The 16,778-nt window shown below is 41.0% G+C and overlaps 1 protein-coding gene across 1 annotated transcript in view; it reads left to right on the plus strand.

Moving 5' to 3' along the window:
• csmd3b (CUB and Sushi multiple domains 3b) overlaps window positions 1-16,778 on the plus strand; it is a 2,128,577-nt gene that overhangs the window by 2,088,023 nt on the left and 23,776 nt on the right. The window contains exons 63-66 of the mRNA XM_078541225.1: window positions 3,787-3,898; window positions 8,834-9,013; window positions 12,474-12,539; window positions 14,053-14,211. Of these exons, the coding sequence (XP_078397351.1) occupies window positions 3,787-3,898; window positions 8,834-9,013; window positions 12,474-12,539; window positions 14,053-14,211 (517 nt within the window). The remainder of the gene's footprint in view (window positions 1-3,786; window positions 3,899-8,833; window positions 9,014-12,473; window positions 12,540-14,052; window positions 14,212-16,778) is intronic.

A 16,778-nucleotide genomic window follows, 5' to 3' on the forward strand; every position in this document is an offset into this window, starting at 1 on the left:
CTTGCTACATGCACCCTTACCCTGCATCAGCAAAAATTGAGGGGCACCAGGAATGAGGCTGGGAATCATGAAATGGCTCCAGAATTTTTGTGACTCCACAAAAATCTGAGCCTAAGTATGCAAATAGTTTTTTGACTGTTTTTGCCTTCTATCATACAATTACTGATGATGATGGAAAGTGGTTCTATAAACGCTAGTTGCCCTCTGGTACCCCACCCATTTTTCATGTGAGTTTTGAAGGTAAATGTTGTCAGGCCATTCAACCCGTGCCCTCAGCCAATGTATACACAGATGTGTTTACCAACAGGAGTAGAACCAGGTACAGGACCTTGGCTGTTTCTATTTTGAAGAGAAATATTTGCGACCAATTGTAAATTGATCCAATTTGCCATTTAAATTGGTGAAAATTGCAATTAAAAATTATACGAATGTCACAAAGTATACTTTGCTGGAAGCACTAATATGCCATGATTGTTATAAGCCTTATATTTCAGACATTGAAAAAGTTAGACCATAAACAGAGAACATTTTAGGAAATCCACAGATTTAAACATTTGAGCAAACTGGCTGTTCTGTCTTTTTTTTAGTAAAGTCTGTAGCATTCCTTTTCTTCTGCAAATGCTAAAGAGGGAAGTCAAAAGGGCTCTGCTGTCATCCTTTTTTAGTATTCATTGGGTCCATCATGATCGAAGTGCAAATCTTGCTCATCTGATTTCTTTTTCCTCAATGGAATAAAGGATTATCTGGGTTACTGCACTGAGGTGACAGGCTTGGGATGAGAAAGAACAGGAAAATGCACAAATGATATCTTCAATCATTAATGAGTTGCATCAGCAATTCCAAATCAACTTATCCGAAGTGCAGTTACCAAGTTCTTATTTTATGTATGAAGTGTTAAAATTATTTGTTTCTTCACCATTTATTTGTTTTTTTTTGTCAAATATGGTGACATCAAAATCCAAACTGAAAGTAGGAACAGGAGAAGGCCATTCAGCGCTGATCGAACATTTCAATGCCTTTTACCCACACTATCCCCATAACCCTTTACGTTATTGCTAATCTGAAATCTATCAATCTCTACCTAAAACATACCCAACGACTGAGCTTCCACGACCCTCTAGGACAGAGAATTCCAAAGATTCACTACCCTCTGAGTGAAGAAATTTCTCCTCATCTTGGTCCTAAGTGGCTTCCCCCTTATTTTGAAATCGTATCCCCTGGTCCAAGACTCCCCAACCAGGGGAAACATCTTACCTGCACCTACCCTGTCTATTCCTTTAAGTATTTTGTAGGTTTCAATGAGATCACCTCTCATTCTTCGAAACTGTATAGAATATAGGCCCATTTTGCCCAATCTCTCGTCACAAGACAGTTTAAATAATAAAATCAGGATCAATCCTGTCAGGGGCCTTTTGCTCAAGCATTTGCCTGACAAATGCTATCCCATATTCATAACTGTGAGGGGAGTTGATAGAGTACATTGAGAGAAACTTCTTCCACTGGCAGGTTGATCAGTAACCAGAGGATACTGATTCAAGTTAATTGACAAAAGAACTAAAGGTGAGATGATTTTTTTTATTATGCAGTGAGTTATTATAATCTGGAAACCACTGCCTGAAAGGGTGATGGAGGCAAATTCACCAGTGACTTTCAAAAAGGAATTGGGGGATAAACACTTGAAAAGGAAATATTTGCAATGCTGTAGAGAAAGAGCAGGGGAGTGGGACTAATTGGATAGTTCTTTCAAAGAGACAGCACCGGCATGATGGTCTGAATTACCTCCTGTGTTGTATGATTCTATTGGCAGGCATTTGGGTTTTAAGTTGTAGCCACCATTTATTTGCAGTTTATGAATTGGTGGCATGGAAACATTCCTTCCCTCCCTCTCCCCCATCCCCTCACCCCCACAAGCAGGAAACAGAGGGTGAAGCCTAGCGATAGAACATCCTGCCACAAAGAAGATAACTGTCTCATTTTGGTTTGGTTATCCTGCTGAAAAAAGCAGAAAATATTTGTCAGGTGAATACTAAGAGTAAGGTTTATCCTCCAATATTCCGACCCGAGATTGTCTTTCTCAGCACCTGCCATTGACAAAATTGGAACTCAAAAGATATTTTCGTAATTTTGCTCAAGTACTTAACATAATATTTCAGGGGTAAGGAGTTATTGATAGCAGAATTATTCTTTTTTATATGTCTTCTAATGGCAGTCAGAAGCACACAATAGTAGGTCCAATGCTTACTGTCAAGAGAGTCCTCTTAAATTATGATGTACGTTTTATTTTCTGTTTTAATTGTTTGGCTTTACCATCCTGAATCTTATTGGGGAGAATTTTCCCCCCATTGGGGGGAGTTGTGCGGCGGTGGGCACGGACCTGATCGGTGAGCACTCCCTATGCAGGCGGGGGGATTCCCTGAGTCGGGAGTGCGCTCTTTCGTGCATGTGCGCAAAAGAGCACAGTAATCTCCCTGAGGCACAGAGCTGCCTCAGGGAGATTAGCTTAAGTTCCCAAAATTTTAATAAAGAAAAGAAGAACATTTAAGACATGTCCCCTCATGTGACAGTGTCACATGAGCTGGGACATGTCACTGAACATTACTAAAAAAATTTATTTAATTTACAAACCCTTCATGAAACCGCATCTCGCCCATGGATAAGGTTCCATGTAAAATGTGGCGGCCGCCTGAGCTGTTTGCCTGCCCGCCAACCTTAAGGTTGGACGGGCAGCTCAGTTTATTAGTTTAATTGATATTTAAATGGCCTTAATAGCCCTTTGACAGTTCAGCGGGCGCGCAGCAATGGCAATGTTTCTTGACAACACAACCACTTGACACATTCCAGTTCTCAAACAGGGGCAGCATTTTCCCGGCGGGGAGGGGGTATCCCGATGTCATCGCGTGTCATTTAGATTTTCAGTTTCTCACAGCCGAGTTGGCTGCGCGCCCGCCAAACTGTTAAAGGCCTATTAAGGCCTGTTAAAAATTAATTAAAACAATTAAATGAGCTGCCTGTCCAACTTTAAGGTTGGCTGGCAGGCGAAGAGCCCAAGCGGCCTTTGCATATTTTGTGGAACCTCATCCACAGGCGGGATGAGGTTTCATGAATTGTTTAAAAAATCTGTAATTTTTTTTCCAAAATTTCATTAACATGTCCAAGCTCATGTGACACTGTCACATGAGGGGACATGTTTCAAAATTTTAAAAATTCTTTATTTAAAAGTTTAACACTGAAACAAATCTCCCTGAGGCACCTCCATGCCTCAGGGAGATCCCTGTGCTCTTTCACGCACATGTGCAAAAGAGCACAGGGAACCACTCAGGTAACTCACACCCCCGCCCCCCCACCCCACCTCGCCCCGCCCCGCCCCGCCCCGCCCACACTGGGAGCGCTCAGCGCTTCCGGGCAAGCATCACTCTGGGCGGGCCTTAATTGGCCCACCCACGCAAAATGGCGACGCGGACCCAATCGGTGGCGCCGATCGGGTTCGCTCCCGCCCCCACACAACCCCCCCCAACGGGGGGAAATTTCTGACCTTGGTATCCAACATTTTACTTTGAAACAAGTTTATTTTCCCTGATTGCAGCAGCTATTTTATTTCAGCCAGGAATGTTAAAAAACCTTATTACTTTAGTTCTTACAGCCAAACCAAAGTCTTGCACATTGTCCAAAACCAAAAGGTTTTGTTAAGTTAAGTGATGCATAGTATTCAACTAAAAGGCAAATGATGAAATAAAGCTGGTAATAACTGGTTTTAATCATTCAGCCTTTCCTGCTTCTTTTTTGTAGGTGGGAAGCGTAGTGCAGTTTCATTGCAAGAAGGGGCATTTACTGCAAGGATCCACCACTCGGATTTGCCTTCCTGACCTCACCTGGAGTGGAATTCAACCAGAATGCATACGTATGTAAACCAATTCATAAGTGTAAAAAGAAAATATTTTGTAACTAAGTTTGACATGCATGGCAACTTCTAGTCACATTTATCAATGCCTGTTACAAAGTGATTTTGTTCAGTTTAGAATATAGAAACTACATATTATATCATTTCCAGATGATCACTACAAGTTCAGTTCAATGGAATAAGGAAAATGATAAAACAGTTTATCTAACCCTTAGCTCGACATATTCAAAATTTTGAAAATCCATTCTGAGTGTCTCACTGATAGTGATTTTTTTTTTTCATTTTAGTGGTATTCAGCCTTTAGCACCTAAAGACTTTGTTTCATTTTTATATTCAGCTTTGGTTTCTTCTCATATAACAAAATTCAAAATATACCTGTGGTAGCTTTCTGAAGTTGAGTATTATGGAAACTGAAGTGGGAATTTGTAATAAACCGAGGATTCTTTAATCCCACAGTGAAGGAAAGATTTGTTTTCTTTAGTCTTGAATTAAATAAATAACCCTTTGCTTCGTTTGAAATCAGAATTACTTCCACTTGAAGTATTGTAATTATCCCAGTATAAAAACAATTCAATAGTGTAAGTTAGAACTTGCTGCCATTATGCTGAGTGAAATGAATAGGGATTTTTACAAAACCCTACTCCAGTGCTGGATATCTGATGATCAGGTGCTCCATATGACTTTACGGTCTTTATACTGATGGGGCTGGGGAAGATAAAGGGCTTATGTGCATGAGGGAAGACAATGGTGGGGGTATTGTTTGAATATTTTGGGATTTTGCCACATTATCTTGGAGGATTGGAGACAATGCAGAACTCCGGGAATGAAATGGGTGTTGCAGAATCCTTAATAGGATAGGTTGGGTACATTCTGTAAAAGGAGTGGACTTGATAGGCCAACCTGACTCTCCTCATTTGGCATTATCTTAAATTTAAATCTTAAATTTATCAGTAAACGAAAAAAAAACCTCTCGCATTCTGCCCTCTCCATGGTTGAAAAAAAATCACTTTGTATACTTTTTACATAGGATTACAGCACAGAAAGAAGCCATTCGACCCAACTGGTCTTTGCTGATGTTTATTCTCCACATGAGTCTCTTTCTACCTCTTCCCACCCTGAAAAATTGCAAGTCCAGTTTTAATTGCACAGTGTGCCCCTTTATTTTCTAGCAGGTTCCCTGCCCAGAATCCTACCTGATGGACAGATTTGGCTCCCTTTTGGGTGGGAACACTCTGGAGAATGCTACATCCCAGGTTGGGAACCTGCAGCTGGGTTGGTGTTAGTGTGGAAGGGAGGTGTCTGAATCTTGCAGAGTTGGACCACAATCCCTGTGGGAGGAAGGGGAGTGGTGTTGGATCCCTGATCCTGGGTGCATTCTGATCTCCGATTCCAGTGGAAAGGTGGGGGAATGTGGAATGAGTCCGATAGTGAGTGTCATTGGATGGAGGGGAGTAGTGTATGACGACAGGGAGCTGGGGTCCAATGGCAGGCAGAGCAGAAACTAAGTTTGGTAGGCCAGGAGGAAGTATTCCTACAACTCATGGCCCTCAAGTAGTGTGATAAAGACACTTAAAATTTCCACAAAATAGACCTTGCCTCCCTTCAGCTGCAAAGTTTACCAAGGATCAGGAGGATATCCAGCAAACCAGAGTTAAACCTGAAAGTCAAGTTAAATCTGAAGCATACAACCCTATTATAATGTTTAATTGGACAACTTTCCTTCTGGAAATGGTTTGCACGCTGCCAATTCCCATGACATCCCATTTAGACCTGCAAGTGAGTGGGTTGAAGACAGGCTGGTTACAGATTTTGAGATTTAAAAAAAGTTCCCATCTCAACTGACTCATTATTGTGATTAAAATTGCCCCCAAAGTGTTTGATAAATCGTCTCCAACCTGACAAAGATGAGGTAGTCAGCTGATTAAGTACTGCAATCTCAGTTATAAGGCTTAGTAATGAAATTGAATGATGCCCTGTTCCTTACTGGCATGCCCCTTAATTGGTAAAGTGGATTACTCAATTTCATTTGAAGCACTCGGAATGCATGAATGAGCATTCAGCAACAATCAAATTTAATGGCGCTGAGGTATTGCTGTGGTTCAATTGATAGGAATCTTCCCTCTGAGTCGCATGTAATGGGTTGAAGTCCCTTTCCAATATTTAGGTGCAAAAATCAAGGCTGACACCCCAGTGCATTACTGAGCATATGCTGTACTGTCAGAAATGCTGCTTTTTGGATGAGATGTTACACTGAGGCACCGTCTGCTCTCTTGTATGGATGTAAAAGATCCCATCGCATTATTTTAAAGAAGACAGGAGAGGTGGGACTCTCTCCTAGCAAATATTTATCTCTCAATCAAATTATCTGGTATTATCACAATGTTGTGGGAACTCAGTGTGCAAAAAAGTTGCTGATCTTCCTACATTACCATAGTGTCAACATTTTAAAAATGTTTGGTTGGCTGTAAAGTGATTTGGGACATCCTGAGGTCATGAAAGACGCTTTATAAATGTAAGTCCTTTGTTTATTATATTTAAAAAATGGGTAATCATCAACACGGACTAGTTCATGAACTTTACTAGATCAATATCCAGCCACATGTTAGTTTTATTGTGTCTCTGGAATGATGGTGCAAGGTAAAACAAGTAGAGAAACAGAAGATGGGTCCAGAAAAGGGGTCACTTAGTTACAGCAAAATAGAAGAGGAAAGCAAGGAAAATCTGGCAAAGCAGCAATGGTTGCTGTGGACCGGAATATGGTGGAGAAAGGCAGGTAGACCCCAGGATGTGAATCACCTCATCAGCTGTGTACTGATAGGTGATTTCCCACCCCAAGTACCAGCTCACAACTCCACCAGTTTCACTGGCTCTAGTGTAAACATTCTCCATTAGTAGAAAGTGTAGAAAATGAGGTCGGTTTAGGATTGGGGTTGAGAATTAAAATGTGAAGTGCGGACACAACCTAGGTGTATAGCAAAGCCATCACACAAAAAGCATTTGGTCTCCCCAGTGAAGAGGAGACCACATTGTGAGCAGCAAATACAGAATACTGACATAGAAATACAAGTAAAAGTGGGGTGGAAGGCGTGCTTTTTTCCCCTTTCCCCTTTGTCTTGTTCAGTTCATTTTTAAATGCTGTTCATCTGCAATATCTTCCACTCTTCAGAAACATTAGGAGGAATTTTCTGTGCCTGCTGGCGTCGGGCGTATTTGGCGGCATGAGTGGACAATATGGCAAGAAGGCAAAAAGGTGGTTTCACAATGTCGTAAAACCAGTTTGCAATCATCCGCTCTGCCTGTCAATGGCGGGCTGTGTTTCCCGCCATCTGATGTCGGGAACTTTATTGTAATGCACCTGTGTATCCTTATAAGCCCAGCCCCCTGGAATCATCCTCCCCCGCTGGATCATCTGCCCACATTGGCGTGCAACACGTCGGCGTGCAATGTGTTTCACAACTGTACATAAATGACGTGCACCTGGCGAGCTGCACTTCGCTCGGGACTTTGAGATTTGTTTGCCCACCTTGCTTCAGGCGGCACTCACAGTCATCAGTGCCAGGCACCACCATATCACTTTTAGGAGAGCTCACAGGCAGTTCTCTACCTACCAGACCAGCCATAAGGCGGGGTTGGCTTTTCAATGGCTGCAGGGCTAGGGCTTGCTTGGGGATGGGGGAGAAGTGGCATCAGACAAGGGAAGAGGCTGCAGGGCAAGGGTTTTACTAGAAAGGGAGGTATTGCAGGGTATGTGTGGGAGCACAATTTGATCTGTGTAAGTGGTCTCAAGATGGTGAGGGCTGAGGAAGCAGTCTCCAGAGGAGATAAAGCCAGATGGTGATGTGAGGGTATTTGTGTGAGAGTGAGTGGTGATGTCCCTTGAGCTGGTAGTGAGTGAGGTGCCAGTGAATGTGTGAATGGCTTGAGTGTGCGAGTTTAGAGAGATGAGATGGTTGCCTTACCGCAGCTGCACAGCTGAGATCATTTATCTCCCATCTGCATTGGATGGCCAACCTCTTCTGTGCAGCATTGGCACTGTTCACCACTGCCATTGCCTACCAAGCCGGAGTGGTAATGTTGCTGCCCCTCCTGCGGCCAGAGCGGGGCTAGGGGTTATCATGGCGGGCCTCCACACTGTCCAAAAGGTGCTCGAGGAACGCATTATTAAACCGGGGAGTGGGGGCTGCAGTCTTCTTGCATTTTGGGGTCTTGTCTTCTTTGCAGCCGTCCTGGCCTGGAATCACTGAGAGGTGTGCGTGTGGCTGTACTTTAATTGTGGCACCCGGCATGATGAAACGGCGAAGTGACGCCATGGCAGGCGAATCAGAGCCTGCTCGCCATCGAAACAGCGTATTTCCCGGGAATGCGTGATTAATGGGGCGGGATTGGGATGATGCTGCGTGAAAAGCCGCCATTGCGGCCAGCAGGTAAAACACCTTTTTCTCTACCTGCTACCGCACTTAGCGCAAATCTAGGATGATTCTTCCCCATAGCTTGACTGACTTCTGTTTCTCCGTACAGGCTGCCTGACCTCTTGAGTGTTTCCAGCTTCTCTGTTTCTATTTTCATGCTAATATTGTTTGCCCTTTGGACATTTGTCACTTATCTTCTTGGGGATGAAATTCAACTTGGTCGGGGCTGCTAAATGGGCAATAGTGGATCAGAGACCTGTTGTGTACACTTTGCCTGATTTTCCTTGCTATTCACTAACCCTTATGGGCTAACCAACCCATGACCAAACTGGTTCAGATTAATGCTAGTTAGTGATAATTAACAAATATATTGTTGCCACTAAATTTGTTTATTTTGAAACTATTTAAACTCCAGTGTGTCAAGCTATGAAGAAAAGATTATTTGGAAGAAAAGCATTATCTATTATTTTTCTAACTATTACGCATTACTGTCCTCACCCTCCATATATAATGATTATTGCTGCAGCGCACAACTGCAAGCAACCGGAGACACCTGCACATACCAATGTAGTTGGGATGGATCTTCCTTCACTGGGTTATGTATTACTGTACACCTGCCAACCTGGATTCTTCTTAGCTGGAGGATCAGAACACAGAGCATGCAGGTCTGATGGAACATGGACAGGAAAATCACCCATCTGTCATGGTAAGATGTTTTTTGAAAGCCACCAGTTTGCCCTTATCATTTTCAGTGATCACTTGAATGCCGAAAGCTGAAGACTTCTGTTGAAAGCATTACATTAGTCGATGTATAGGAAGTAAGAAGAGATTATTGCAACTTTCTGTCATGCATCTGTCAGTCAAGCTTTCTGAATTGCAATTTAGGATTCATGTAAGGTTCTTTCTGGCAACTTGCCAAATTTTTAAAAAGTCATAGCATGTCTAGTGATAGTCAAATTTTGGTCTACTTATGATCTAAAAATAAATAATGTTAAAATAACATAAAATTAACAATCACCTCTGCTGTACCTGAAGCCAATTCTTAACATCACAAAGTCACAAAAATATAATGCAGAAATCTATCTAGTGGTCACACTGATATGGCATTATTGTATCTTCCAACTGAAAAAAATACAAATTTAATTATTATTTTTGAGGATTTTTAGCCAATGCTCAGATCTTTGATGAAGTAACTTAGGGTTGATGAAGGTAGTGCAGTGGACTTTCAAAGGCACTTTACAAAGTACCACATAACAGAAGTATTCAGAAAATAGAAGTATGCTATTAAAGTGTTACTAGTGGACTTGGATATATGCATGACTAAGGGATAAGAGACGGAGAGCAGTGATTAATTTTTTTTATATGACTCAAAAGAAGAATGAAGTGGGGCCCTTGGTAATAAGACCACTGATTTTCTTGATATATCTTAATGACTTGCACTTGGGTATAGAGAGTTTGCAGATGATCATTTGGCAATGTAATAAATAGGGAGCAGGAGAAAGATGGACTGGTAGAATGGGAAGACAAGTGGCTGATAAAATTTAATGCATATAAGTGTAAAGTTTTGCACTTTGGGAAAAACAGCATGAAGGGGCAATAAAATCTTTATGGGGAGAATTATGAGGGGGGTTGTGCGGGGGCGGGCGCGGAGCCGATCGGCACCCCCAATCGGCTGGGCGCCGTCATTTTACGTGGGCGGGCCAATTAAGGCCCTTAAGAGTGACGCACGCCCGGAAGCGCTGAGCAGTCCCTGTGCAGGTGCGGGGGTGGGGGGCGGGGTTGCCTGAGTCAGGAGTGCGCTCTTTCACACCACAGAGGTGCCTCAGGGAGATTAGTTTTAAGTTTAAACAGCTTAATAAAGTGTTGTAAAACTTTTTATGACATGTCTCCTCATGTGAAACTGTCACATGAGCTGGGACATGTGCATTAATTTTAATAAACATTTTTCTGAAAATTTTATATCATTCATGAAACCTCATCCCACCTATGGATGAGGTTCCACGAAAAATTTGAAGGCCGCCTGGGCTCTTCGCCTGCCCACCAACCTTAAGGTTGGACGGGCAGCTCAGCTGATTGCCTTAATTGCTTCTTAACAGGCCTTTGACAGTTCAGTAGGCGTGCAGCCGACTTGGCTGCGTGCCCGCCAAACTGAAAATCTAAATGACGCGCGGTGACGTCGGGACGCACGCCCAACGTCACCCCGCGTCACTTTACACCTCGGTAACTGGGCCCCACACCCACTCGCCGAGCAGAAGATTCTGCCCCGAGGTACAATTTTGGGTGGGGTGCAAGAGCAGCGGGACCTCAAGGTACGTATTCAGAAATCCTTGCAGGCGGTAGGGCATGTTGCTAAGGTGATTAATAATGGCTTATAAGGCTAGTGTGATTCTTGGCTAGTGTGATAATTAGGGGCAGTGAATACAAAAATAAGGATGTCATGCTAAACCATTTAGAGATCATTGTTTTGGCCTCAGCCGGCATATTGTGTTCAATTCCCTGCACCACATTTTAGGAACACACTGTGGGGTAAGTGAGGGGATACAAAGAGGCTGCCGGGATGGTACCAGGGCTAAGGGACTTCAGTTATGCAGTGAGATTGGAGAAGCTAGAATTGTTCTCCATTGAGCAGAGAAGGTTAATTGAGCTATGCAAAGTTATGAAGGTTTTGACAGAGCAAGTGGGGAGAAGCTATTTTCTTTGACAAGTGGGTTGGTAACCAGAGGTCTTAGATTTAAAATAATTGGCAAATAACAAAAGCTAAAGGAGGCAACATGTTCTCATGCAAATTTTGGAATGCACTAACTGAAAGGTTGGTGGAATCAGATTCCATCGGAACTTTCACAAGGCTGTTGAACTTGACCTTGAAGGGGACTAATTTGCAGGATAATGGGAGAAAAGCTAGCATTGGGGCGGTCTGGAGAGAGATGCAGTGGTTTCTGTCGAGGTTCATCCCGAGCAGTTCTGTGACACAGGACTCTGTGCTCTACGGGCTGTTCCCAGGGACACACACCGAGACAAACATCAACTGCAGCTGGAGGATCATCAGCTCGGTGAAAGACGCTCTTTGGTCTGCCCGAAACTTGTTGGTCTTCCAGTGCAAAGAGTTGTCCCTGACCGAGTGTTGCAAACTGGCACATTCCAAAGTCCAGGACTACGTGCTGAGGGACGCACTAAAGCTTGGGGCAGCTGCCGCAAAGGCGCAATGGGGAAGGGACGCTGCCTAAGACCTTTCTGCCACAGTGCACCGAGGGACTGGGAACTGTGTAGAGCCCCTCGGGCTGAGCTTCTCAAAATGAATGTCTGCAAATGATTGTAATATTCATTGTTTGTACTGATGCACCTTGTGATACACGTTGTAAAAGTTGAACCTGATTGTACTTTTGTAAGGGTGATTTTGAAATGGTTTAGAATGTTTATGAAGATATTTTATGAATAAAGCATATTTTTGCAAAAAAAAAGAAAAGCAGGCATTGGGGCTAAATTCTTTCAAAGAGCTGGCACAAGCACGATAGGCCAAATGGCTTCTGACTATGCTGTCAGAGGATATGATTCTAAGTAAATAAGCATTATGATGTTATATAAAAGTGATTTTGATGCTCACTGGCATTTTCATATTCATTTTTATTTTTAAACTGAAAGAACCCGATTTAACATAAGTGCAATGGCATGGACAGGACTTCACCTGTTGAAAAAATTAGCTTTTACCTCCAGCCAACATTTTATATTAAGGTTTATTGAAATAATTGTGGTTGGCTTCCAAGGCATTGCCCAGAAGTGACTAATAGGTGGCTGCTGCAAGCCTTTGATAGAAAATCCAACAATGGCAGACAAATATAGAGCTGGTGAAAGTAGCTTTCACGAGCTTTTCTGTTGTACAATGTAATTGCAGAGTAAAACCTGGACCCAGAGTTTTAGCTTTGTGAAATGTTATATTGTACAATTTGACAGAATTTCTGCAAACATTATCCCTTTTTGTTCCATTACTTTGGTAGAAACTCTGGAGAAATTGCTGACCTGGCCATTACTCCATTTCCCCAGGGTTTCTGCTGATCTTCTGCCAGAGTTATGGTGGGTGATCTGGGAACTTCCATGGAAATTACTGGCATATGTATGAAAAGATTTATTAATATTCTACTTAAGAACTTTCTCACTTTTGATTTTCATAGCTGGTTCAAAGAGATCAGAGAAGAGCAACAGACCTTCAATTGGAACCCCAAGCCCTAAACTAAATGGTAGGTTCATTTTATTAAAACTTTGACAGATTTAATTACCTACTTGTGTGGATAAGGATGTTACAATTTTAGTAAGTTTGTTAGTACTCTTGATGTTTGTTTTAATACCAAATTATTTAGTTGCATTCCATGTTATTATAGTTTGGTATGTTCAATGTCAATTTACAGACAGAATAAAACATATTGATATTGTAATATTTCACTAACTGAAAACTTATGACATGAATGTTGACTTATTCTAGTGTAATCTTACTGTAGAACTGAAGATTGCCTTCATTACATTCTCATTCAAATTAGGATTATTCTCTAATGAAATATACATTATTTTATTTTTAGCCAATGTTCTCTAAGATACATGTTAAGAATGTGGCTGGTGATCAAGGAATTAAAAAGTAGCAAGTTAAAATCCAGAGTTCACGTGGCATTCACATATTGCCTGATGTTTGTTCTTAGAGAATTATAAGTTCTTCTGAACACTGAAAATAAATTATATCTCTAATACTCAGGCCTGTAGCTTGCCTTCAAATGTATAACAGTTTGTATTGAAGGCTCTTGCATTCTTTTTATATCTGTGTTCAATCATAAAAGTAATACTTCCAAGTATCACCAAGGACAGTCCTTAAAGTGTTTCAAGACAAACTTCTGCCTATAAAAAACAAAATCAATACTTATTTCAGTTTTTGACAATTTATAGCGATAATCTGTTACTCTCCAAGTGCTGAAAAAATGTCAAATAATATTCTTAAATTAGTTGTGTAACCATTGGTAAATTGTTGACTATCAGGTTTCATGTTCCAACAAATGAATTATGAATGAAAATCTAACACAAACTATTAAGGTGAAAAATATTCCTCTTAGCTAGCTGTATGAATCTTACAAAATTAATTTGGTCACTCTCAACCCAGTCCCATTAAACATTAGTGCACAACAGGCTTTTGCATAACAATACTAAATTGTCTATTTTGTTTGGAGAAACCAAGTTATAAATGGTGCACAGCAGGCATTTTATTGAAATTTTGCACACAGAAGGCACACAGTTGAAGCACAGTCTAAGGAGTTGTAAGCTTGTGTACTTGTCCTGGCAATGCTTACTGGGTTCAAAAAGTCAGAAGATGTGTAATTTTGCATCATTGATATTCCTTACTATGATAAGCACAGGAGATAAAACAGACACACAAAACTTATATAGAAACTAAGTCATTTTTGTCATGTTTGTAAATAATGTATTTCACAGTGAAATAAAAAAAATGGTGAGGGGGCATTAAACATGGATGGGAACCAAAACAGTCAGTGTTGCACGGGTGACTTGTAAAATGATCCGTCCAATATTCAGTTCCCATTGGCTTCAATAGAACTGAACCTTGGGTGTGTTGGATAATGTTCGGCAACTGTGATTCTGTTTGTTTTGCATCCATGTCCAAGTCCAATTTCACCCCATGTTTTTGATAGTAGTAATTTGTTAAGATGCATTTTAGAATTTCTGATTCATCGCTAACATGCTTTTAATTTGCAGTTCCAGATGATGTTTTTGCCCCATATTATATTTGGAAGGGGTCTTATAATTACAAAGGAAAGAAGCAGCCCATGACATTGACAGTGACTAGTTATAACACTTCAACAAGCAGAGTAAATGCCACTCTCACAAACAGTGATATGGAGTTACAGCTTTCAGGTACAGATCTATCAGTAATCTTTGTGAAAGAAAAGCTCCATAAATTTTATAAAGTTGAGCAGTGAGGGGAGGAATTTTGTCTTTACCTGGCACTGATTTTCCATCTGCTTTCTTCTGGAGAGTGATTGGGATTAGGGAGACTGACTAATTTTCAATTGCCAAACCTAGAGTTTCTGAGGGCAGTTGTCTGTCCTTCTATCTACACTGACTGTGACCAATTAATTCAGCAGTCTAGGTTCAACTCTGGCACCTTCCTGGTATGCAAAGCTCAGCTGCTCACTTGGATAATGAGCCTTTATGGGATTTTCCATTACCTTCTACAGTGTAGTAGATATCTGAAAATGTGACTTACCATAGAATACAGAAATTATTCTGTCCTTTGATGACCACAGTATTGCTATGTACAACAAAGAAATGGACTATTCAGCTCAATTAGCCTATGCCTGCGTTTATACTTTCCAAAAGACTCCGCCTACTCTAATTACCACTTCCCACCTCCCCCCTATATCCTGGGATATGTTTCATTACTTTAAAGACCTACATCAAGTCTTCGTATTCATGTCTGTCATAGTTCACTGAAGCTTCTCTAATGCAGCTATATTCTTTATGTGGTTGAGTGACTAAAACAGCACACACCTATTCATCAGTACATTGTCAGTATAATTTATTCTAATCTACATTCCAATGGCTTCTAGATGCACACAGCATTGATTTACTTTATTCATAACTGTGTCAATGTATGATCTGCGATCACTTCTAAATCCTCCCCCTTTAACCTTTGCAGCGTAAAAATAAAAGACACTCTCATGTTTATACATATTTAGTGTCATCTCTTTCTATGTACATTACCTTTTATTTATCCACATTATGTTCGATTTGCCCCAGATCAGCAAATCTGTATAATAGTCCACGTCTTTCTGATGATAATCCATCTCTCTTCTACTCATTGTCTGCTTATAGTGCTTTGTGCCAACAGCAAACATGATATTTTTTTCGACGGAAACCAATCATTCTCAAGTATCATGCACAGCAGTTGTCCCAGAACATATTCCTACAGAATACCACTCTATCCCAAGAAAAGTATTTTCCATTTATTCCAAGCTTTTGGCTTCTGTTCCTGGACCAACATTTAACCTACTCTATAAGCCTACCTTGCTAGTATCACATGTGGTATATTGTCAATGCTTTCCGAATACTAAATAAACTACATCTACTGGATTGCCCTTATTCAATACCTTAGTTGCTTCCTAAGATAATTATAGTAGTTTTGTAGACACAAATTCTTATTTCTGAAGCCATGTTGGCTACTTCTAATAATACATATGCTCTTTAAATGCTCACTTAAGGGCCAAGATTTTTTCACACTGTGAATGTAAGGCTAACTGAGCTGCAATTACCAGGTCCATGACCGGCTGTTTTCCAACCATTAGAACTACATTTGCTCTTCTTTATTTAAGTGCTACTACTCTTTAAAAAATATCACTCAAAGTATGACTAATTTCTTTCATTAATTCCCTCAATTTTCAAGGATATTATCCCATCGAACCTAGGAATCTTGTGGCATTTATTTTTCTGGTTTCTGCTTAAAACATTGATGTAGCAGTCTCTAGCTCTTATTTTAGCGGAGCCATTAATCCATTTAAAATAAATGAATTAATGGCCGTGATTAAAACTAAGCAGACAGAGGAATGTTGTAAGATTACATTGTGTCATTTTTAGACTTCTTAAGTGTTATGAATTACAGTACCATTTACAATGAAAGGAATATTTGTGAAGTTCTCATTTGTGAAAACTGATGTAAAGAATCCATTCAATACCTCTGCATATCCTGATCATCCATCAAGTCAGGCAGTATCTGGAGAGAGAAGCAGTTATCACTTCAAGTCGATGACCTTTCATCAGAATTGGGAAAAGTTAGAAATGCAGTAGGTTTTAAACAAGTAAAAGGGGGAAGGTGGAACCAAAGGGAAGAGCTGTGATAGGTTGAAAAACAGGAGTGATTAAATGAGAAAAGAGTTGGCGGTGCTGGGCTAAAGGGAGTGGTGACAGGACAAGTAAGGATGCAAAAGATGTATACAGAGAAATTTCCAGAGTGAGCGGCAAAATATTAAACAGTGGCCATTTGAAAACAAAAACAAGAGGAAAAAGAGAGGAAAGGTAAAGGAAGTAACATGGGGACAGAGATTATAGTCTGAAATTGTTGAACCCAATGTTGAGTCTGGAAGGCTCTGAGGTGCCTAATTGAAAGATGAAGTGCTGTTTCTCATGTTCACACAGCTTCATTGGGACACTGCAGGAGAACTTGAAGCCTACAATCTTCATTGAACACTTTGTTCTTCTGATTCTAGCCTCTTGTGCATCACCCCCTCCTTTGCTCCCCCTCAGGACCATACTCCTGAGGCGCCTAAGCCCTATACTCTGGAACTTCATTTTAAATCTCTCTGCTTCTCTTCCCTCCCCTCCTTTACAACCCTTTATAAAATTCACCTCTCTAACTTTGGCTAGCACTTCAATTTCTTTTTTATGTGCATTGATGAAGCGCATTGGGATAAGTATCTACGTTAAAG

This window comes from Cetorhinus maximus, chromosome 4 (assembly GCF_964194155.1).
Source record: "Cetorhinus maximus chromosome 4, sCetMax3.hap1.1, whole genome shotgun sequence".
Taxonomy (NCBI): Eukaryota; Metazoa; Chordata; class Chondrichthyes; order Lamniformes; family Cetorhinidae; genus Cetorhinus; species Cetorhinus maximus.